This window comes from Carassius auratus, linkage group LG44F (assembly GCF_003368295.1).
Source record: "Carassius auratus strain Wakin linkage group LG44F, ASM336829v1, whole genome shotgun sequence".
Lineage (NCBI taxonomy): Eukaryota > Metazoa > Chordata > Actinopteri > Cypriniformes > Cyprinidae > Carassius > Carassius auratus.
In genome coordinates this window covers 5773567-5797416 of record NC_039298.1, presented here as the reverse complement: position 1 = coordinate 5797416, position 23850 = coordinate 5773567, and the positions used below count along the sequence as shown (strand labels likewise).

General features: G+C 40.5%; 1 protein-coding gene across 2 annotated transcripts in view; it reads right to left on the bottom strand.

Moving 5' to 3' along the window:
- The window catches only part of samd11 (sterile alpha motif domain containing 11), a 60579-nt gene that overhangs the window by 5538 nt on the left and 31191 nt on the right, over nt 1–23850 (bottom strand). For both annotated transcript variants that reach the window (XM_026241183.1, XM_026241181.1), the window contains exons 5-8: nt 17311–17403; nt 12882–13037; nt 5901–6045; nt 229–344 (exon numbers count right to left, since the gene is read on the bottom strand). In XM_026241183.1, coding sequence (XP_026096968.1) covers nt 229–344; nt 5901–6045; nt 12882–13037; nt 17311–17403 — 510 coding nt within the window. The remainder of the gene's footprint in view (nt 1–228; nt 345–5900; nt 6046–12881; nt 13038–17310; nt 17404–23850) is intronic.

The window sequence follows — 23850 nt, the reverse complement described above, 5'->3', positions numbered from 1 at the left end:
ATATATATTTTTAAGTATGTGTAAATTATATTTGGGGCTACTGTAAATGTTTTATATATATATATATATATATATATATATATATATAAAATCTATAAATAAACTGATTTATCAGAGACCTTTCTTGAATGTGTATATGGGTGGAAAACAACCCATAACACATGAAAGAAACTCCCAGGTTTAATGAGTTAATGTGAGGGTGTGTTACATCTGGCAGAGCTAGCTCACCTGGGGCTTGGCAGAGGGCAGAAGGCATGCCCAGGAACGGGGGACGCAGGTGAGGCCCCAGAGCAATGTGAGGAGCATTCTGCGGGGACAACAATGGAGGAGGGTGCGATATGTCTCTGTGTACACAAACAAAAAACACACCATCATTAACCAGCTGCTACATTAACCAACTGATATTGTTTTTCAACTTTCTGTTTTTAAGTCTCCATCGCACATGATTAGCACTGCAACAGTATTGGTACAGTGTTCGCAACTTTTATTTTTCTCACTGGCACGTGATGCCTTTAGCAGCCTGCTTAAAGACATCATGAAACAGTGTTTACAACCCATTTGATTTTTTATTACAAAGTGAAACAAGAATTTATGAAATGTAGATTTAGATTGCAAATATCTTTTTTTTTTTCTTTGGAATAAAGTACACACATGAATCACATAATAAGACACAAAATGTGTAAGTACATGTAAGGAAGCACGGTCATGTCATGTTGACTGTAGCAAATTCTTACTTACATGCACTTTCTTGATGTGTGGTGTTATGGTAATGATACAGGGTTTTTTAACACTTTGGGTCAACTGTGTGGTGGTATGCAGGTTCTGTACCATAACACTGTACATCTGTACCAGACAGATTTTCAACAGTCTGCTTTAGCCGTGTTGTGTTATGCTAACAATACAGATTTCCAATATGGCTACGTGGTGTTATGGTTATGATTCAATTTTTTTAAGGAGTGTGGTACACAGTTATGCAACATTGTGATAATGAAAGGGTTGCCAACAATCGGTTACTGCAACGTGGAGGTATACTAACAATACAGTAATGGTAATACTGTGTTTTCTTTTATCAGTTATTTTTTATCGCTCCATCTAGTGCATGCGAGCCACCGTAACCTCTCATCAGTCCTGTCATGCTGGGAATAGCGTCACGGTTTGTATCCTTGCCCCCCACCACAACCTCCATCATCTCCTCGCTCTTGCTTCTTCCCTCTTGCTCTGCTGCGCTCTGTGGCCCTGCCACTCTGGTAATGAGGCCTGAATGCACAATAAGAGCATGTCATACTCCGACAGCTGGGGCGGCCCCCCAGCCTCGCCCGAGCTACAGGCTGCAGCACCCACTAATTAACACAGTTCTTCCTCTTCCAGCCCAACACACGCATACATCCCCCTCCTCTTCTTGTCTCTCTGCTATATTCAGCCAATACAAAGATGGCGTGTCGCATAGCCTCAATTATGTTTTTCTAGTTTTGTAGAGGTGGAGAACACAGGCTGTTCATACACAATACAGCGACTGCGTTTATTGAGCCCTGGCGGGGAAGAAGGAAAATGAGAAGAGGGGTAAGGAGAGAAAAGAAAGGAGGGGAAAAATATGAAGAAGTGTACTATGACTGCTAGTGGTGAGGTGTTGAAATCCAGGCAGATCCTGCAGTGTCTTTTTAAAGCTCTTGACTGCTCCTCTGCCAATGCAATCCCCTCCATTTACAGCAACTTCTCACCAAGCCCCTCGAAACACACACTCACACATGCATAAATATAAATGAAACCCAATGCGCCTAAAGCAAGTGAAAGAACAGCGCGGTTGCTTTGTACTTGTGACTGAGCAACGCTTGCTCCAGGGGGAGAAAGACAGAGCAATGCAGTACAACACAAACACATAAACATCCAAACAGAATAGACAACAAAAAAAAAATGAGGAGAGAAGACACATTTTGCTGTGCTCTACTTAGGTTTTACGTCATTTCATAACTATATAAGCCTTGTGTGTCTTCCTAGAGCAAAAACAAAGAAGAAATCTAAAAAACAGAGGGATACATGGAAAAAGTCTGTGTGTGTGTGTACGGAGGAGTGGAGGAAGGTGTGGAGGAGAGACACAAAGGGGGGAAATCATCGATCGATTGGGTGGCTGTTGAAATGTTAATGCTAATCGTATAACCGCTTTCCGCCGGTGCCTCGCACTTCTGTGGCAGCTCCAATTAATCTGGAAGAAGGCAGCGCGTGACCTTGGGGCCGGGAGTCGGGCCGGCAGCCCAGCCATGCTTATGTAATTACACTGTGAAGTGTGTAATCACCTGGCCTAATCCCTCAGGCCTCACAATTAGCCCGGGCGGCGCTGGCTAGGCCTGCCAAACTCTGCGCCGCCCTGCGCGGCCCACAGATGAATAACGGTCAATTAAAGCTGCATGACTGGGGCTGCGAGGCGTCCGCTCGATAGTAATTAGCTGTAATCATGGGGAGACGTGCCCGGCAGACGTGCTTCTCCTTTTATAGGAAGCAATTTTGGAATGAGGCAAGCATTAACCGTTTCACTCTGGCTCTCTAGCCCACAGAAAAAAAGAAAAATGGGGTAGAGAGCAAGAAGCAAACAGAAAGATACGGTGGATAGCAGGGACTGTGATTATGCTTTAATGTGTATTATGCTTAAATGGATTATGCTTTAATGTCATATAATACTCAAAATGTCAATTAAAAGCTGTGTGTGACTAGTGGCACCAGATGAAGTTACAAAAATCTTTTCAAACTGCTTTTCTAAACTGCTTTAACATTTCTTTAATCAATAAAGAGATACACCCAAAAATGTAAATTCTCTCAATGATAGATTGATATTGATATTTTAAAAAAAATATCTGTGTTTGTACCCTATTAACAACTGAAACATTTCTCAGAATATCTTCTTTTGTGTTTCACAGATTAAAAACAATCATATATAATTTGAAACGCATTAAGTAAATGACTTTATTTTCATCTTTGGGTGAACTATTCCTTTAAGTAAAGACAGAGGGAAGTATTTTAACATTAAAAAAATTGCACAAGGCAGCTTTAAAAATTGTACATTTATTTCCAGCACACAAACTGCTTCTCAGTTTACTGGCTTAATTACCTCTACATCTTTTGAGAACTGCCTCCATTCCTCCACCCTGCCCCATCTCTCCTTTTCTCTATCTGTCGATCTCACTAGCTCTCTCTCAACCTAGCTGGCGGTAGGGCAAGTAGACGCCACTTGTGTTCGCTCATGTGTGACGACCTGTCAGAGTGGCAGCGGCGTCGCTCCTTGCCTGAAAGCAACGGCTGTGTGGAGTGTTGTGTGTGTGTATTTGTGTGTGTGTGTGTAAAAGCAGAGGCAGAGCACCAAACTGGCCAGAAGAGAAAAAGAGAGAGAGAGAGAGAAAAGTAGAGCGGAGCTGACAGGATGGCCCTTAATGAGAGGAGCACGGAGGATTAGCCGCTCGCCACACCGTGCCCGCCTTGACTTGACTCGAGGCGGGAACACATTTGCACAGGAAGCACATTAAAATGCATAAGGCTCTTGCACACCCACAGCCCCCAACTCCAGACCACTGTCTGTTGCTTGTGCTGCCCCACATGCCAAACACATTAGGATTTGCCTTGCAGATTCCCTAAATGCAATCTGCCATTTAAACCCAGACAAATGGCTGGCCGCGGCTGCAGGACTATTGATCTTGGTAATGATTTGTTTTTAACAATAGCCACTAATGGGCGTCAGATAATCAATTATGGAGAGTCGATAGAAAGGTGAGCTTGAGGAATGGCTTCCGGCTCACCCTTTTAGCCTGGCAGACTGACTCTCTGTCGATGCTTTAGAGGGTTTACAATGTCACACAGTCTGTGCTAAAAGCTTATAGCCCACCCAAACATCTAAGTCATATATATACACATTGCACACATTCATACTATATATATATAATGACCTAGATGTTTGGGTGGGCTATAAGCTTTTAGCACAGACTGTGTGTGTGTGTGTATATATATATATATATATATATATATATATATATATATATATATATATATATATATACATATATATATACATATATACATATATATATATATATATATATATACATATATATATATATATATATATATATATATATATATACATATATATACAGTATTATATACATGCCTAAATACATATATATCCACTGTCTGCATTAAAGCTTTCAAGCTTCATAAAGGACATTAAAGAACCATATAAGTATCCAAATGTGTTTCTATAAACCAATTTTGTAAACTCAATTGATTCACGTAAAAGATACAACTCAAATGACTGATTAGTTCACAAATTGCAAATTTTCTTATTATTTCTTAAAAACATTTTCAGCGCACAAGTCAAATAGCCCTCTTATAATACTTTTATGGCCCATTTCTTTATTTTTTTTTTTTTTTTTTGCATTTTTGAAGCTTGAAATATTTGGTCCCTTTTCATTGTTATTTAATGGTAAAGAAATCCATACAAAGAAGGTAAAGGTGAAGGTAAAAGCTTTACAGTTTTGTAACAACATCAGGGTGAGTAAACGATGACAGAATCGGGATATTTAACCCACAAATCTGCATTGCAGCAGTAATACAATTTTCCAAGCTCAAACAAAACAGTTAAACAATGGGTCAAAGAACCAATGAACAAAAAAATGAGCGTGTAGAAGCAAGAAGAAAAAAACATTTTCCTCCTCCCTCTTTTCACCCACAACCTAGGAAGTGTGCAGGCCTCGTTAACATCAGCGGTCCTGTGTGGCTAATTACCGTGAGCTGGCGGAGCTGCGTTGGCTGGCTGGTCAAAGCTGCACGCTGAGCTCCTGACATGATGCTGCGCTGGGCCAGGAACCGAACAGAGTTCCCCCACCCACGCTGGGCGACCCCTCCCAATTCACTTCCTCCCTACCGCCTCGGCGGCCCATTATCGATCCTCCAGCTTCCCGCGCCACATAAATAATCGACAAGCAATTACCTGCCTACTCCCGCTGCCCAGGCTTTGTTTGGAGGCGGAGGGGAGCGCCGCAAGCACAGTGGCCATGCTGAGATGAGGAGAGGGGGAGGAGGAGAGAGATTCGGGGGGAATAAACTTGCAGGGAGGGGGAACGGCGTGTGTTGTCCTAGCGACCCGTTTGGTCCTAAGCCCTATTAATGCCTCCTGACAAGATCAAATCGAACAGGGTTGTGAAGAGGTCATACGCAGAGATCATACCCACTGGCACATCCCATTAAGTGGATTTTCTATTTTCCCGTGGCCTTAACGCTAACTTCCATTTTTCCCTCCCTTTTCCCTCTATTGTTACTTTGGTACATAATTCAGTTTTTCCCTCTTTTCTCTTCGGCAGGCAGTCACCCACTCCAACGTGCATGCAGTATTCAGTAGAGTCAGATGTTGGCTTCATTATTAATGTAAAATATTCATGTTATTTTAAAGCTTAGCATTTTTTCCTGTATCCGTGGTCTTAAAGTGTGCCTCAGAGGTTTCCATTCAGCAGAAGGGCATTTATCAGCCAAACGCATGCACACACACACGTACTTACATCTCATCCACTTTTACACTCCAATCTAGAGTCAAGAAAGGTTTCAGCCACTGTCCAAGATATCTCTTCTGTGTAAATCTAAGTTTTCCTTAACCGAGCTGATAGCGTAACAAGTAACAAGGAATAGAATATTTAGTCGGTCGCTTAGTCTCCCTTTCTCATTGGCCCAAAATCTTCTGCTACATAATTTTACAGTAAACATCAAATATCTTCTTTTTTAGATGCTTGTCACTAAAACATGTTGTCCTGTCTGGTTAGAACTACATGTTGGGTTGAAATATGTAAGAGCAAAAGTTTAGTTTTTTAGCTCAAAAGCATGCAATAGAGGGATTCCAGAGAATATGATATTGTGCTTTGCATTACCGCTCAGGGAAGTGTGCATCTCTGTGTTGAGGAAGGCCCTGCTTTCGGCGCTGGCTGGAGGAGCTGCCTGCAGTGGTCACGTGGGCTTCCATTCCTCCCGAGTTTCTAACGGCAGCCATGGCTTCCTGACGCACACGCAGCAGCTCTGTGAATGGAAGGAACAGACCAGTTAAATTGAGATTCTCATCCGGTCTATGTTTCCAGCGCCAAATCCGTCAGTCTAGCTCTGAACCAACACTGGAAGATTCAGTCCAAGAGTCCCAGAGCAGGATATGTTAACCGCCACACAGGCAAGACTTCACACTCCACCTCAAATATGAATCTTTATGACCTGTTAAAGAAAAGCCAAGGTCATCTATTTTCCAAATTACTTCTCCACAGTTCAACATGAACCTCCCAATTAAGGAGACATATTTGAGTGTATAAATGCAGGTGAAGCATATTGTTTATTGACAAATATATGATATTTCATTCAAATAAATTTAAAGTATCATTTATGTTCGTAGCATAAAATACAGTGCAGGACGTGCTTGAACGTAAAAAGCAATGAAGTAAAACCAAACTATATGAATACTATATATGGCTATAAATGAATAATTATGACTTAAACTGTTTGAGATAACATGGAGCCGCTGGTCTCCCTCCTGAATCTATGATGTTACACCGGCCCAGACCATCTCCCAACATTACCAAACTAACAGGGTCACAACAGGAAGCATACTCTCTCTAATGAAAGGGTGTTAAATAGAAAATCCATCCTGAATGCCTCCCTCTCTTCCTCTCCCTCCCTCTCATTTCTCGCTCCCTCTCTCCTCTGGCCCTTTTTTAATTAGACGGTTCCCTCGGGAGCTGGCGGCCATTTCCGAGGCTGGCGTGTGGGCCTGAGTGATCGGGTCGGAGGCACCGCGACAGATATTAATGTGCACTGGCCCGCTGTATTGATCTGTTTATTGCACTGCCCCGCGGGGGCCCGGACTGACAGCGGACAAACCTCGAACAGCCCGTGAGAGGGAATAAAAGAGAATGAGAAAAAAGGAAGAAGGAAAAGCACAATGGAAAAGCAGCAACACTTGTCATTTGATCACACGCTCATTCCAGATGACCAAAAAAATGAGTAGTCTGTCCACACACATTATAACCTGCTGGAAGAATGTGGCTGAAGCTTGTAGATGGCTGCATCCAAAACGTCATACTCCGTTACTATATAGCAGGCAAAAAACACTATGTTTAAATTCACCGCGTTCATAAAAACAATAGGCAAAAATCACAGAATGACCTACTATTTACTGCGAGATTGTAGTTTACTATCCCATGAAGTCATAAGAAAGGATTTGTGAATGGCGGTGACACTAGTAGGTCATATGACAATGACATCATACTGCACACATTCATACTAAATAGAACATACTTTTTTAATGGTCGCAAAGTAATTACTTATTTAAAAGAAGTACAGTACCTACTCATAGAGTATGCGATTTCAGACACAGCCGATGTGTTTTGGAAAATGGTAGCTGGTTTCTAGCATGTCACTGATACTCCTAAACCATTTTGGTCAGGCAACAAACCTTCTAATAACCAGCTGCTGCTGCTGCTGCCATCATGTTCCAAAACACACCTATCGGCTTCGCAGCAGGGTAATACAGCCCCAAAATCCTGCAGAACTCAAAGCTGCTCTGAAGCCCTTTCCTCGGTTGCCCAGAGATGAATTATTCCCTTTAACCTGCAACAAAGTTAGCACAGGGTCATCTGGGGCTGCATGTACAAGCACACCACACATCCAAACAGTGACATTCTGACACCCTGACACCCATGCTACCATCTCCCACCCACATTCACCCCGCATCCTCTGTCACATTCTGAATTTGCATCATCTGAGTCAGTGTTACTGTGGATTCTTTAACAAGGGAGATCTAGTTTTCTCTGCACCACATACATGCAGAGCTCCCGTGGTAAAGCATTGGCAGGCCTTTGAGAGCGTCTGTATGGCACAACAGGTCCACGTGTGCCAGGAGCAGCTGACAGACACAGTACTCATCGGGAATTCTTTAAGGGGGATGGATGACAGATCCAAAAGCAGCAGAGCAGCTCATGCCTTTTTCTCTTTTTCAAATTCACTCCCATTCAAGCACCTAGTTTTTTGAGGGGACACCAGTGACAGTTCTGACTCACTTACATGAGCGTAGGATGTGTCAGTCTAGTGAAATTCATTCTGTTTAGGTTCAAATCCTAACTATTTCACTAGGATATTTTCTCTAGGCTTGGTTTAGAACAACAACAATTATATTTTTACAAATTATATTCTAATATTATAACACTTTTATTATTAGTAGTAGTAGTAGTAATATATTTTTAGTCTGTAAGATTTTTTAAAAACATTAACATTAGCAAAGCTGAATTTATTTGACAATAATAATAACAATAATAAAGAAATATTCTGAAAAAAATCTAGCTTTTCTATTTTTTCTGTGTTATATTTTAATACATTTTCATATTCTATCTATTCGTGTGATACAGAGTTGAATTTTCAGCAGCCATTACTCCAGTATACACTGCTCAGTTTGTGCTACTTAATGTTTTTGTGGAAACTGTGATCAATTTAGTTTGAGGATTATTTGATGAGTAGAAAGTTCAAAAGAAAAGCATTTATTCTTTAGTAATCTTTAGTAATCTTTAGTAATAAGCATAAATGTCTTTACTGTAAATTTTTATCAATTTAAAGAGCCTGTAAGATGAAAATTCTAAGCTTCCTATCACTGTTTATAAGTCCTGTACATTAGGTTTAAATCCATCCAAGGTTAAAAAACATTGTCATTTTGTCAAAATATCATTTTAAAATTACCTCAATTCTCAGAGATCCCCAAACGGTTCGCGCGAAGCTGTTCAAAAGATTGAGTTTCCTTAAACCCCACCTTTCGATAGCATACTGTGTTCTGATTGGTCAACTAACATAGTCAGGTTTGATTGGTTGTTCCGCACACACCTCCACGGTAAACAATGCGTTAGCATCTGTTTGGGGTGAATTATGTCTTATTCCTCTCATCGCGAAGCAAACAGTAAAATAAAAAACTTGAACAGTCTCGCTGCTTTTTCTTCTGTGTGGGTGTATTCAAACCGCGCGCTTCAGTTTGAATCTGAATAGTGCGTTCAGCGCGGGGGCGTGGTCACGAAGGGAGACATGAAAAACAGACATCGCGTTGTTTTCATATGTGTTACTTTATCACAGAATATCTGTTTTCGGCAGCACTTGTTTAGTTTTAAAGTAGACATGTCAAGCTTTCTATAGATATCTCTCGCATGTCTCTTCGTTGAGTATTCACGGAGTTACACTTCATTTTAATGACGTGTTTGTACATGACGATCAACGCAGACAGGCTGCAGACAGCACACATACTGATAAGACGCTCGGGAGAAAACAGACACATAACTTCATAATCATACTTCGCGTTGTGATTCGGAGATGCTTGTTGGTCTAAATAAAGTTTGTAATGAACCATCTTTTATGGCCAAACGCTTTGAAAATCACGCTGTACTCAGCGAGATTAGAAAAGCAGTCATCAGTGAAATGTTGTGAACACAACAAAAGGGATTTGTTGTACTGCTCTGGCATTGTGGTGAAAATGAATTTTAGCCATTGGTTCTTCTGATCTTCATTCTTTGGCAGTGAAAATAAAACAAACTTTACAATTAAAAACACACTGTCTCCTTGAGATGATGCTATCACACCAACCAGAGCGTCTGTGTGTGTGTGTGTGGGGGGGGGGGGGGGGGGGGGCTGGTCAAAGTTCCGTTTCTCCCAAGACGGTAGGCGGAGATTATTATGCAAAGTGCTCCTAGTGACGTACATAGAGATGGGCAAAAGATTTGAAATCTATAACGACTCGTTTCGGGGATTCAGAGTCGACTCCTTACTTTAGAAGCCAATAACTTTATAAATCGTGTACTTTTTGGTTTAATTATTTGCACATTGTTTACACTGATGGAAAGCTACATCATACACTGTAATACAGGTAATTTTTGATTTCCCATCTGTGTGGCTCTTTAATGTCTCCAGGCTGGATAAAAGTATGCCTTTTTCTCAAATACATACCCTAACTCTTGAAAGGTAGTGTATGTGGTATACTATAAATATTAAAAGAAAGATTGATGTCATAAAGATAGAGATATTTAACATTCAAAATTCAAAGGGACATGGGCCCACCACAATCTGAATGACCAAAATGTTTGAGTACCTATAGCAACCCCATCATAGCAAAAGCTAAAGGTGCACAACACCTTATATACCCCCCCCCCACCCCCCACCCAATTCCAAATGCACACACTCACACAAACCTATCCAGGTTTCCTTCACGGCCTTTCATTTCAGGGCCTCCACTTCAAACACATGAAAGGATGCTCTGCGGGGATCCAGGCGAGAAAGAACGAGGGAGGAAAGAAAGAGAGAATATAAAAGCAGAGCTGTGTGTGGAGAATTCTGGGGGAGTGTGTTTCTGGAGGGGGATGGTCAGAAGGGCCTGGCCCCACTCTCTGCTGATGTCAAGGGGTCTTTGGAGCCTCTACTGTATAGAACCCAATAATGCATCAACACTTCCCGACACACGGGAATATAGGAATATAGGTTGGGGTATAAAGACGGAGCCATAAGGAAGGTGCAGAGATATGAAGAAAGGAAAGGAGCCCGATAGAAAGAAGGCATCTCAAAGGAGAGAGCAGGGAGATGGAGGCACGTGGAGGTAAAGAAGAGAGGAGAAAACACAGCTGGGGCTGACGCTTCCATGAGCCAGAGGGGCTTCTCTGAAGACTAACTCCCGAAATGCAGCTTCTATGTGAGCTACAGCGCTGAAAAAAAAAAAAAAAAAAAAAAACTAAAACAAACGAGAACATAAATTAAAAGCAAGTTAATGCCAAAGGGGGAAAAGCGAGTAAAAAATGAATGAATGGGAAGGGAATGTTTGGGACAGACAGCCAGTCAGAACCAGCAAATTTGTCACAAGTGCAAATCTAAACATTAGAAAAGTGTTGAATAAAAATAAAGTGAAATATACAAAAGCTTAAAAAATATGTAAAAAGTCATGCATTTACCCTTGCATCATTATTTTGTAATAAAAAAGGAGAATTTTGAAGAAATGTACTGCAATAAATGGGGGGGGGGTTGATTGCAGTCACAAAAAAATGGTTACTCTGGCATCAAAAAAGCAAAATCATCATTTTAGTGGTCCACACAACTTGTGCAATATAATCAAAGATTTTTGAAGTCATACAACAGATCTGTATAAGAAATACAATTAAATTTAAGTTATTTACTGATAATCGTCCTATCAAGTGAGCTGTAAACAGCTAAGACTGAATTATGTGCTTAATGTGAACTGAATTAGCTGATTCATTAAAAATGACTAATGTTATGATACTGATCCTGTGCTTTTGCATCCTCTTTGAAGCCTTTTTTTTTCCAGCACAAAAAGATTATTTATTCACCAATCTGACGTTGTTAAAATTTTTTGTGATCAACAACTTTCCTTTCTTTCTTTCAGTACTTAAATGATAGATGTTAGGTGCTTTCTGAAGATTAAAAACCTCAATCTTTGCTGCATTGTAATTCCACGAAAAAGAATGACCAGTACAATGTCTAATTTTGTGTCACAGATCAGGAACGACACAAGGATGACTAAATTATGACATTTTGGGGTAAACTAATACCTTTAAAAACTGAAGAAACATTGTAGATGTCTACAGTAGACCACTGGTTAAAAGGTGAGAATAGGTATCTCACTCATCAAAGTCCTGGCAGCCAGGCATGTTGGCAGCGGTTGACTGGCACGGCCTTATCGTAGGCTTATGAGCTCAGCGTGCAGGGGCAAGCCAGCACGCTCACATTCCTCAGGGGAGGAACAGCACCTTGGCCTGGTGAGTATGTTTTCAATGGCAACCATTATGAAACTATACACCTGACATTTTTCCAGAAATCTAGGGGAGGAACCGACGGTGACCCTGCAAATCACTGCTTTCTCTCGCTGGATTTCCCACAGAGGGGTAAACGCCTTGATTTTTCTTCTCAGATTCAGATTCCTTTCCACAAATAACCACACCTTTTTTAGGTGTTTTTGGTGGATGTGAGGAGTAGAGATGGAGAGTGGAAGGAAGTTGAGCTGGGAAAGTGAAAGTGAGGGATGTGTATGATGAGAGTAGATTTAGAGTTTTGTCTGTGAATTCATCCGCAGCATGCCTTGGTGTGATGGTAGAAAAGGTGACAGGAGAGCGCAGCACCACTGTCATAAAATCCCAGACGCAAACAGCACATACAGTGGCACTAATTTCTTACAGATGTACGAGAGGGGCAATTAAACCCTTTATAGCATTTCCCCCCTTTGGATTTGCAAGCAGTAATTAAGAATCATTACTGATCAAATAAAATTTAAAGTCGTACGCTCGGATTTAGCAAGCATGTGAGATTGATTAAATTCATGCTACCGAAAACAAAAGCTGGATGCAATTAACGGTTTCTGAGAGAAAAACGTCAACAAGGCTCTAGAGCGCTGTTAAGATGTATCCAAACAAATAAAACAAAATAATGCTCACTAAATTTAGTTTTACAAATCTTACAAATCCACATCCTTTAACCCTGGTACCTGGTCAGTGATCGTAAATTTGAAAAGGCAAAAGAAAAAAAAGAGAGCAAAGGAACCATTTTCATGGTGTTGGTAATTTAGAGGGGTTGGCTTGCAGCCAATCAAAGGGCCAAATCGATCCAGTCGACCTCAGGGCCCAATGGCAGTGTTATTTACTACTGTGTGTGGCAGTAGTCACAGATCACCCACTCTGACATCCTACCATTGGGTGGGCTGAGACCGCAAATAGAATTGTCAGTAATCTCCGCAGTCGAGCTCTAGTTGTTTGTGTGGTTTCCAGGAATAAGACTACATGGGTAATTAGAGCGGATACAGAAACAAGCTCACACACACACACACACAGGTAGCACACACTCACCGTGGCTCGGGACGCCCATGTTGTTCGCCAGCTGGTACAGGCGCTGCTGCTGCTCCTCGAAAGAGCCATGCTCGTTCAGAGCTGACATCATGCGCCTGTAGTGCTCCTCGGGGGTCATGTGACTGCCCAGCTCCAGCGCAGGCGTGTGAGAGTTCTCTGTGGGACGAGAAGCAGCAAAATTCAATCAGCTGGTCAAAATGTTTGATCTTATGTGAGATGTTTGAATCAAGGAGAAGCCTATGTGCGGTTCTCCCTGGTACGCTGGGCAGCAGTAACTCAAGCCAGCGCATGGAGAGAGACTCTTGGGGGAGAGATGGGGAGGAGGAAGAGGGGTGGAAGGGGGATATTTTACTCTCCTCATTGAAACCGGAGCTTGGCCCCGGGCAAACGAACAGAAGCAGTGCGGCCCAGTGCAGGGGATGGGGGAGTGTGTTCTGCCAAGTGCCAGATAATCCACCCGAGAGGCTTTCAGGTGTGTGTGTGTGTGTGGATGATGTTTGAGGCATTATGAGTATGAACACTTGTGTTATAAAGGAGAGATTTTAGGAATGTCTAGGTTTTACACACAGACATATATATATATATGTGTGTGTGTGTGTGTGTGTGTGTGTGTGTGTGTGTGTGTGTGTGTGTGTGTGTGTGTGTGTGTGTGTGTGTGTGTGTGAGAGAGAGAGAGAGAGAGAGAGAGAGAGATTCTTACAATTTAAAATAAATTTTTTTAGTTTGAATATATTTTAAAATGTTATTTATTCCTGTGATTGTAAAGCTAAAGATGGGTAAAAGCTGCTGAAAATTCAGTGTCACATGATCCTTCAGAAATCCTTATATGCTAATTAGGTGCTCAAGAAACATGAATTATATTTATCAATGGTGAAAACATTTGTGCTGCTTAATTTTTGTTTGTGTGGAAACCAATATATAATATTTTTCAATTTTTTTGATGAATAGAGAGCTCAGAAGAACAGCTTTTTATTTTAAATAAACATTATAAATATCTTTGTAACATTATAAATGTCAAAGCGGGGCTTGCAAACTTTCAAAATCACTGGTATCTCTTCAGGCAGGCACTCATCAGGTTTTTGGTAGCACGAATAAATTTTTTTTTACAAAAAATTATGGAGAAAATTAGGAGTCAAAACATCAATCAAAAACATTTTCAAAATACAACTAACAAGGAAGGAATTTTATTTCACTATTTACAGAGGATCTGCAGGATTTTTTAATTCAAATTTAAAGTTTTTTATGACCTGCACAAATAAAATTCATGCCATACGAATTGGGGTAGGGCAATGTCTGGTAACATTAAACTGTAAAAGGACATGATTTACTGTCCAGATAAAGGTTTTCACAAATCAAAAATCATTAACATCACATTTCAACCTTAAAAATTTTCAGGAGAAAGTCAAACGTAGACTATAAATTATTATATTAATCTAAAACATATAAATATCTTATTGTCTTCATTGTTTTGTTTTTTTAGGAGGCATATTAGCTTGTTTTTGCTCAACCGTTTCATATTCATAACTGTACACGTTTGCAGAGTAAAAATATGGGTTGATTTTCACATTGGTCTGAACAAAAACAGCAGATGGGCAAATTTATTTTCTGCCACTAGGTGCCACTTTTGATGTGGCAGAAATGGCGGTTTCTCACAAACGCTTCATTATCAGGCATTATAGAAAAGATGAAATTAACAGTGCTTAACTGAAGATAGCTGGTTCCCTTCAGAGATACATTCATAGAAAAAAACTCACACCGCGTTCTGCCTTTGAAACGAGCAGTGCTCTTATTTACTCATTGAAATTATAGCCTTTTGAAGTTTAATCGTCACATTAATTCATAATCATCCATTCTTATCTTTCCATCCCCATATGTAGGACCTCTTGAATTATTATTAAGTTTTACTTTTTTCATTTAAGGTATTTGAGACTTTTTATAGTCTTAAATTTAATACAACTAAATTTAAGACTTTTAAGGACAGTTCAGTTGTTAAGCTGCTTGTATTCCGTTCTGTGTCGGATAGGAGTTTTTCAGGCTGCTTTTGTCATTAAGGGTAATGCTTGCTGCACTGAGATCAGTACTACCCTCCAGCTGTGTGTGTGTATGTGTGTGTGTGTATTTCTATAGTTGTGTGTGTGTTTGGGAGGTAGGACCTTAAACAACAGCAGCTGCTATGCTCTCAAACTACACACATGTGCACACAAAGGCGCACACATTGCTATGTTGTTTGGGTGTGGTGATGGATCACAGACACGCAGACACAAGACATTAGATCAGTGGCATTCCAAAGCCATGCTAATCCACAGTGGGTGACCAACACAAGCCAACTCTAATTCCCAATACTAAAACGCACATAACACCCATTTATCATTCTCACTGCAGCAGCCGTGCTGATTGGCTACACGGTGACGAGTGAGCAGATAATGCCTCAAAATACAACACTGTCCAAACACAAGGCATCTCAGATGACTGATTATTGGGTGTGGATGTGTTGCGACACTTATATACAGATGTCACATACTAGATGCAGTTATGTGAATTTCTATTATTAGAATTTTATTTTCATTTAATTTAATCAACATTACTTTTTTTGTATAGAGTTGCTTTAGATAGCACATTGAAGTTCCTATAATATATATGAGCATGAGTTATTTGTTAGCCATACACGTATATATGTGTGTGCGCATATGTGTGCACTAAAATTTTATATCATTTTATATTTGATTGTGGAAAGTTAAATTTCATTTCCTTGGAAACTTTAAGAAACATTGTATTAATGTATTATTAGGGTGTATTAAAGACCTAAGCATGCAGATATATGTAAATGTCTTACTAAAAAAGAACAGATCCAGATCACTGCCTGCTGAACTCTTCCTGCTAGATGCTTGATTATATTTGACTTGGTGTCCCTGAGTCTGCCTGATGTTTCTGCTGCCTGCCTGTTGCACTGTTTCACCTCATTAGCTCGGCTGACTGACAATACCCAGGAGCTTCACCAATTTGCATATTAGCCAAATATAAGCTTTAAATCTGAGCATGAATTTAGTGATTTTGAGCTCACTTTTAGTCCAAAATGTAAGACTTTCTTCTTGATTACACAATAATTGTAAAAGAAGAAGAAAAAAAATTACACTACATGTACAGATGATATCCAAACATACAGAAACCTCAAAACTGTGCACTTATCACACAGACTCAAACACATATTCCTGAAAGGAAAAAGAAACCACAATTGTGTTTCCTACCATCAGGAGGAAATCAAACATCACCCTTTCCTCACTGTTTCCCTCACTCATTTTCTTCTTTTCTCTCCAACAGGCCACTGCAAAATATATTAGATTAATCCTGGTCTGTACTTTTGAGTCTTATTTTATACCTAGTGCAGAATGTGTGTTGTCAGTATGGATTTGGAATATGTTATGCATATGTACCACCCCAAAAAATGGCAGAACATAGTCTTTGTCACATTAGAGAGTCTCACTGATTTGAACACTAATAACTTGATTTGCAACAATAAATATGACAACTTCAGGCCAGATTCAGTTCAAGTCATCCTGTATGACAACTTCACGTACAACAACTTTAAGCTAGTCACCTCTACTAGATCTAGATCACCACTGCTTTGACCACAGGAGGCTCTTTTAGCAGCTCCAGCTGAAGGTGAGTGTGTTTGGTTAATGACCGTGTGTCCAGAGTCCATTCATGCATAACAGCGAATCAAGCTTCGGCAGCACTCCCACTTTATTGATTTTCAATTCCTACAACAACCCCTATACACCAAAAACTGAACGTCGGCACCCAAGCGTGGAGCTGTGTTAGTGAGAAAGGCAGAAAATAATGTAGAAAAGAGAAAGAATCATCTAGATTTTGTTATATTTGTCTGAATGAAAATCTCAGAGTCAAAATAATCTTAGATTTTCAAATCATTCTAATTTAGGAAATAATATACATTATTATTAGTATTAGTAGTATTATATTCTTAATTAACATCAATATGGAATATTGTGCATTATTTCACTGTTAAGTCACTATTCACATTTTTTTCACTATTTAAAAGTAAATTAATGAAACTGATCATGTGACACTTATTACAGAAATTCATTTTTAAATTTACAATTACGTTGTCACTCAACTTTTCACATCTGAACCATCTGCATGAATGTATACATGAATTAGCAATGCTGAGAGTGTGTGAAAAGGTTAACAGGAGGGGGGAGGTCATGTCTGTCTTCCACTAAGCGTATTTCTCTCCTCCCTCCTCTTACTATCTGTCCACCCCTTCTCTTCCCTCCACTCTCGCTCAGTCTCACTCCATCTATTCCCACCTACTCCATCTTACGCGCTAAGGTTAAACAGCTCTGATTGAAGCACATTATCATCTTCAGCACACTTACGCACATGCACACACATGCAAGAGAGGGGCCCTTACCTTTAGGGGACACGCTGCGGGACTTCTTGCTGTCAGATGGGCACTCGCTGCTGCTGTTGGGGGAGTAGGATCTCCGTTTGCCTAGAATGTCATCTGTTGGGAAAAAAAAGAGAGAGAAATAGGTTAGGATCAGATGAGGTCATACGCACCTAAACCCCTCAGCATGCAGCCCACCGCCTGGCTCTATACCTGCATACATGATGGAGCTGTGCGCGCGACTAAAGTCATGAAGAGATGAGAGGGCCCTGTGCCAGCGTGAATGACAGATCTGGTTCTTACTCAGCCATGTGCAGAAACGAGAGGTTCTTTTGCCTGATCGCTCTCTCTCTCTCTCTCTCTCTCTCTCTCTCTCTCTCTCTCGGTTTCTCCTATCTCTAACAAACACGCTCTCTCCCTTTTACACTTACCCTCACTCTACCGTCGTTTCTTGTCTTGACTATCTATGTATCTCTCTATCTGTGCATACAAACACTCCTGGTCTTCACACCAGCCTAAAGCAGAGTAAATCTCCAGAAATGACAACGAGATGACGACGAGAAAAAAATAGGGAAAAAAGTAAGCGGTCTTGCCTATGTCTTCTATCAAACTCCTGTTGTCATCCTATTACGCCTTTTTGCTTTTTTCACTCAATCTCACTCTCTATTTTCAGTGAATACAGAGCTCACACCTTTTGCTAATCTCTTCCTTCCTTTCTTTCACTCTTCTTCTCCCTCCCCCTTTTCTCTCTCTCTCTCTCTCTAGAAAAGTGGAGGCTGTCTGCACTAGCCTAATGCAGCGCTCTAGTGAGCCGCTGGTGTCTAGTGTACGATTACAGCACCCTCCTCCCCCCAAACACATCTCAAATCAATATCCTGCTAATCACGCTGGGAGGGGTGCTGCTGAGAGCATGGTGGTGCATGCATGCAGGAAGGAAGAGACCGTTTGTCATTGCACTCTCCTCTCCCTCTCTCTGCCCTCATGCACCACATGAAGTAAAAAAGTCAAAGCCACAGAGTTATGCTCTTCCTTTTTTCTTTTGTTGCTGTCTGATTTTGTTGTTATCTAAATAGACCATGCAATAAACTGAGAGGAAACGGATTTTACACGTTGCTTGCATTTGAACTTTTCGTGGTATTTCTTGTGTTTTATTGTCTATGGATATCATGAAAAGTTATTTTTAAAACATTTATGGTGCCCTGAATAACATCGCTCAACAAGCCCAGAGATCTTTCTTATGTTGAAAGAAATCTGGGTGCAAAATTCCTAATGAAAAAACTATATTACCCATGATTCTGCAAGACAGTCTGAGAATCTAAACAACTGTACCAACAGATCTTTATAGCACCTACCCACTCCCATTAAGCACCGCGAATGACATAAGTCACATTTTCAAACTACTTTAATATTTGAGTGTATATGAATATTCTGCAGTAAACATAAAATGTGTTGTTTTTATACAAATATAATTCACTTTATTGTTCAAATCAACAGTTGTCATATTTACCTGACATTTTTAATTAGTTCATTATTTGACAGTCATTCCATTGCTTCATTGGACTTTAAGTCTAAGTTAATGAGTGCACTTGCACTTGCATGTGAACTAAAAACTCTCATTTTGATTTCACAAGGTCTTTAAAGGAAGCCATTACTCCAGATGACCCTTATGTATAAGCCATGAATAAAGCTCTACACATCAAAGAAGATTGAAGAGGAAGATTCTTGCATGGCACAAAACCGAGAAAGGCTGCATCTCTGTATATATCCAACACAAAAGTACAAACTACTCTCTCACACCCCTGCCTCTCGACACCAAGCGCGCTGCTCGTCCCTCTCTCTGATAAGAGTGCTAGAAAGAGACAGAGAGAGAAAGAAAAGCAAGCCTGCACTTGAAAGGGCTTTTGGAGTGGCAGAGCTCAGTCTGGGATTCTTTGTGGGGAGCGAGCTTTACTAATGACGCTGTTTGATGTATTCTCATCAGGGGGGATGGCTGTCTATCCCACTCCAAAGAGAAAAAGGGGCCTCTCTAATGGCCCCCATCTCCTCTCCTAACCTCTGCCCAAAGACAACAACAACACTCCCTCCGTCTGTCTCCCATTCCACTTTTTCTCCCTTCGTCGGCCTTTGAGGTGAAGAATCTCCCTTGGCGTATTCAATTATTTTCCACTCTCTATCTTCACGTGGAACTGATACGATCGCTGCATAAGTGTAAAACTATATCAATAGGCTGCTCCTGTCTATGCATTAGCCAAAAAAGCTCAAAAGTCTGCAAGGGATGTGCAAAAACTTCAGACAGCTGATAAAGTTTTAGTTTTAAAAGTGTTAAATAATATAATACGAGATAAAGGGATAGTTCACGCCCCAAAATGAAAATGTGTTCATTATTTACTCACCCTCATGTTGTTCCAATCCTGTGACTTTCTTTCTCCTGTTGCACAGGAAAGAAGATATATATATATATATATATATATATATATATATATATATATATAAATATAAATAATTGTCCTCAATGACTTCCACAGTACACTACTGAAGTCAATGGGGGACCATCAACTGTTTGATTCCAAACTTTAAAACATCTTCTCTTATGTGCAACAGGACAAAGCATGAGTAAGTGATGACAAAATGTTCATTTTCAGGTGAACTGTCTCTTCGAAAGGAGCATGAAGGTACCTAAGATGAGAAGGGTTTGGAAACACTTCTACATACCACAGCACCATCTGATTTCTCTAGCAGTTACGTTGAGCTGCTCTCATTTCCTCTCTGTATGTCTCTATTTGACCCTAATCTCTCAGCAGTGTCTTTCCCACAGGGCTCAGCCACCCTAGTGCTGCTATCTCCAGCCCAGCCTGTTCTCCAAGCTCCATCGCGTCTTATCAGGCAAGCTCCTGCCTGCCAACACTCCCAAAGCCCTGGGCTGAGTCCAGTTCCTCTCCATCTCAACCTCCATCTCCATCTCTTCTAAATCAACGGTCCTGAACTGTCACTCAGACCTGCAGCTAAAACTCACACAGCACTCTGTCCCCTGAATCAACACCCCCAAGTGATTATACACAACATTTAAAACCTTTAAATTCTCATGATGTGATCTGAAAGCATGGGACAGAGGGATTCGCAGGATGAAATGCTTTCATAAGTGAAAGGGGGAAAAGTTTTGGAGCAGGGCAGCGTGCCCGTGGCGTCGGCACAGGCGGAGAGGAAACCTGGCTCCTGACCGCACTCTCTGTCTGCTCTTAGCACTTTGGTCTATAGCTGAAGTAATGCACTCAACAAAATAATAGAGAGTTTGGGACCGTGAGGAGAAAACCGTTATTCTGCATAGAGGAGCTGGAGGCGGGAAGCGACACTGACTCACTCGCAGTTTCTTTTCTTCTTATAAACCTTCATGTGAACTGTCAACCCACTTCTCTCCTGCTCTTATGCTTTGTTTACTTAATTTTTGTAATCTAAGTTTAGATTTAACAATGCAGGTATGTTTGTAATAGAATACGCCATACTTAGTTACAGTGTGGAATATATATTTTATACTAACATTCTTGGTGCTTATTGCAGAGTATATATGATTTATACTTATAGTTTTTTTTTTTACCAAAGTTTTGGGTAAAATGTCTTAACATTTGACAGTTCAAATTAAACAATGAGTCAAAAAAGCCATAGAATTTTAAAACAATATTGTATACTAGAAATTGAAGGTCATGCTGAGAGCACTGCATCCAACAATAGAGGATGTCTCAACATATTTTCTGTTGCTTACTGAAAATTTTGGCAAAATAATGTTTTTCACACATAGCCTTTGGCTGCATTTGGAATATCACATTAGTGCACTACTCAAAAGGCAAAAAAAGTAAGTAATATGTTAATGCTAGTGTGCTATTTTTCAAATTAATACTTAATCTTTCATACAAACTTTTAAAGAGTAATTTTAGTAAAAAATATGCTATACACAACTTACTTCTCTACCCTGAAACTTAGTGCTCATTCAAAAAAATAAATGCAAAAAAACAGCTTCAAAGAGCTTTTAAAAATCCACAGTAGCAGTGAGAATACTGCACTCTCTCTGTCTCGCAGTGCGCTCAAGGAAGAGGCAGGGTTTAAGCAGCGCCTGTCTGCCTCAGGGTCAGAGATTTTAAGGCAGAAAGCCTTTAATACCAATTAAATGTTGCTTCTTAAAGCTGTGATGCTCACATTTAACACCAAACAGAGAGGCTCGGAGCTGCCTCATGCTTCAGCCATGCTACCCAACTCACGGAACTCACGGTTGCCAGCGCTGCCGCTCTTTAAACTCCAGGCTGTGCAGTGCTGAGGTGGGCCAAAACAATGGCAGAACTTTAATAAAAGGTGGTGGGGGGAGGCTAGATGGATGGAGAAATAGCAAAACGACTAAATATGTAGGTTTTCTCCTCCTCCTCCCTTTGCTCCTTCCACTTCTCTGGCTACTGACAAGTTGGACAGGCCACACTCCTTAATTCCCTTTTCTTATTCCCTTAATCTGTCATCTTTATCAGGCAGGGGAAGTAGCGGGCGTCGCGGCGGAGCCCCAACCTCCAATCAATCTCCACATTACAGCTGACAGAATGGTGCTAATAACTTATTGATCCCCCTGTTTGCGGGGCTTGGCCAGAACTGAAAGGATGGCATTGATTGGCTATGGGGGGGGGGGGGGGGGGGGATACGGTGCTTCCGCCAGCTCAGAGGATTCAGCACTGCTCCCCACTACTGACGCTCCCCCACTGAGAGCCTTGGGGGAGAGACAGACAGACAGAGAGAGAGACAGAAAATGAGGGAGGGAAACAAGCAGGGAAGAAAGAGAGAGATCAAAATCATAGGAAAAAGAAAGAGAAACAGAACTAGGCAAAAAAAAAATGCTGCAATTGAGGGGAAAATAAAGACGGGGAGACAAAAGGTGGTTGAGGAAAATGCAGGAAGATGCAAGAAAGGCGATCGTGAGAGAGTCAAGAGATAGAAAAGGGTGAAAAAACATAATTTCTGCATGACAACCGATGTGTCAATGGTGGAGATTTTGTTTATATCATGGTACATATATTTGAATGGATTTTACTACGGCAGACTGCTTTATTTTACATACACACAATAGTAATGAAATAACAGACAAATGCAAAAAAAAAAAAAAAAAAAAAAAGATGTTATGCACTAAACTCCAGAAACTTGTTTTCATTTTTTGAGCAACATGTGACTTTTGTTTACTGATGCTGAATTGATTGAACACATAACAATCAAAAATAAGAGCTGAAAATTTCAGTTTTATAAAATTAGTCTTCATCTTTTGAATGTATTATTCTCAACCCAAGGGTTACATAATGTGAAGATGTTGTTATGAAGAATCTAATCTTTTTTGGCTTGCATCCATCACAGTCATGAAATATACATATCATTTTATTATAATTTAAAATAGCTGTTTTCTATTTTGATATATTTTTTAATGTAATTGATTTATCGACATTGCGATGGCTGAATTTTCAGAATTTCAATGTTGAATCAATGTTGAAAACAGTTGTGCTGCTCAACATTTTTGTGTTAACAGTGATATATTTTTATAGTATTCTTTGATAAATAGAAATAAAAAAAATTAAAACAGTATTTATTTAGAACAGAAACCTGAAACATTATAAACATCTGTACTGTCATTTTTGGTAATTTTAATATGTCCTTGCTAAATAAAAGTATTAATTTCTTAATAATCACTAAAACAATATAAGTATCTTTAAAATATCTTTCTAGCACCAAACTTTTGAAAGAATTTAATAAACTTTTGGAACATTCCACAAAAATACTAGCAGCAGTAACTGTGTTTAGCGTTAATAATTTTCACCATTAATAAGAAACATTTCTTCAGCACTAAATCAGCATAACTGAATGGTGAAGGGCCATGTGACCCTTGACTGGACACTTCAATTGCAGTATAAACACAGATGCTGTGTCTTGAGAGGGAAAATGTAGATTATAACACACAAATTCAGGGCCTATTTTCTGGTCTAGATATATAGCAGCCTCACGCAGATGCTCCTGTCTGCCTTTACGAAAGCATGTGAGCGGCAGGGAGCGAGAGAAAAAAAGCAAAAACACCTTATATGCCTATTAAGAGTCTCTGGTCTGACCACAAAGCCACGTTTAGGAGTCTACACAGAGAGCCAGACAAGCTGCCGGCGCCCTGCCCCACCCCCCACCCCTCACTGGGGCCAGCAGGCCGGCCGGCCGGACAGAGGGAGTGGGGTGAGGGAGGGGGAGCAGGAGCCGCCTCTCCTCCGTCACTGACTGGCTGCAGCTGACGCCTGGGTCAGCTCTCATGTCTGTCCCTCAGATTTAATTAACGGGCCTCTCCGGTGCAAAGCAACCCCAGCGCTGCAGTCAGCTTCCTCTTTCTCCGCCTGTCTCGCGACTCCACACTGCAGTCCACCCTCCCTTGATACCATACGACGCTCTGCTCATTCATTTGTTCTGCACTTTTCCAACCTTTTCTTCTCTCATGCTCAACCACATACCCACAGAAGAAGTCAGACTTGAAAGGAAGTAAAAGAGACTGTCTGATGGAACAAAAAAAAA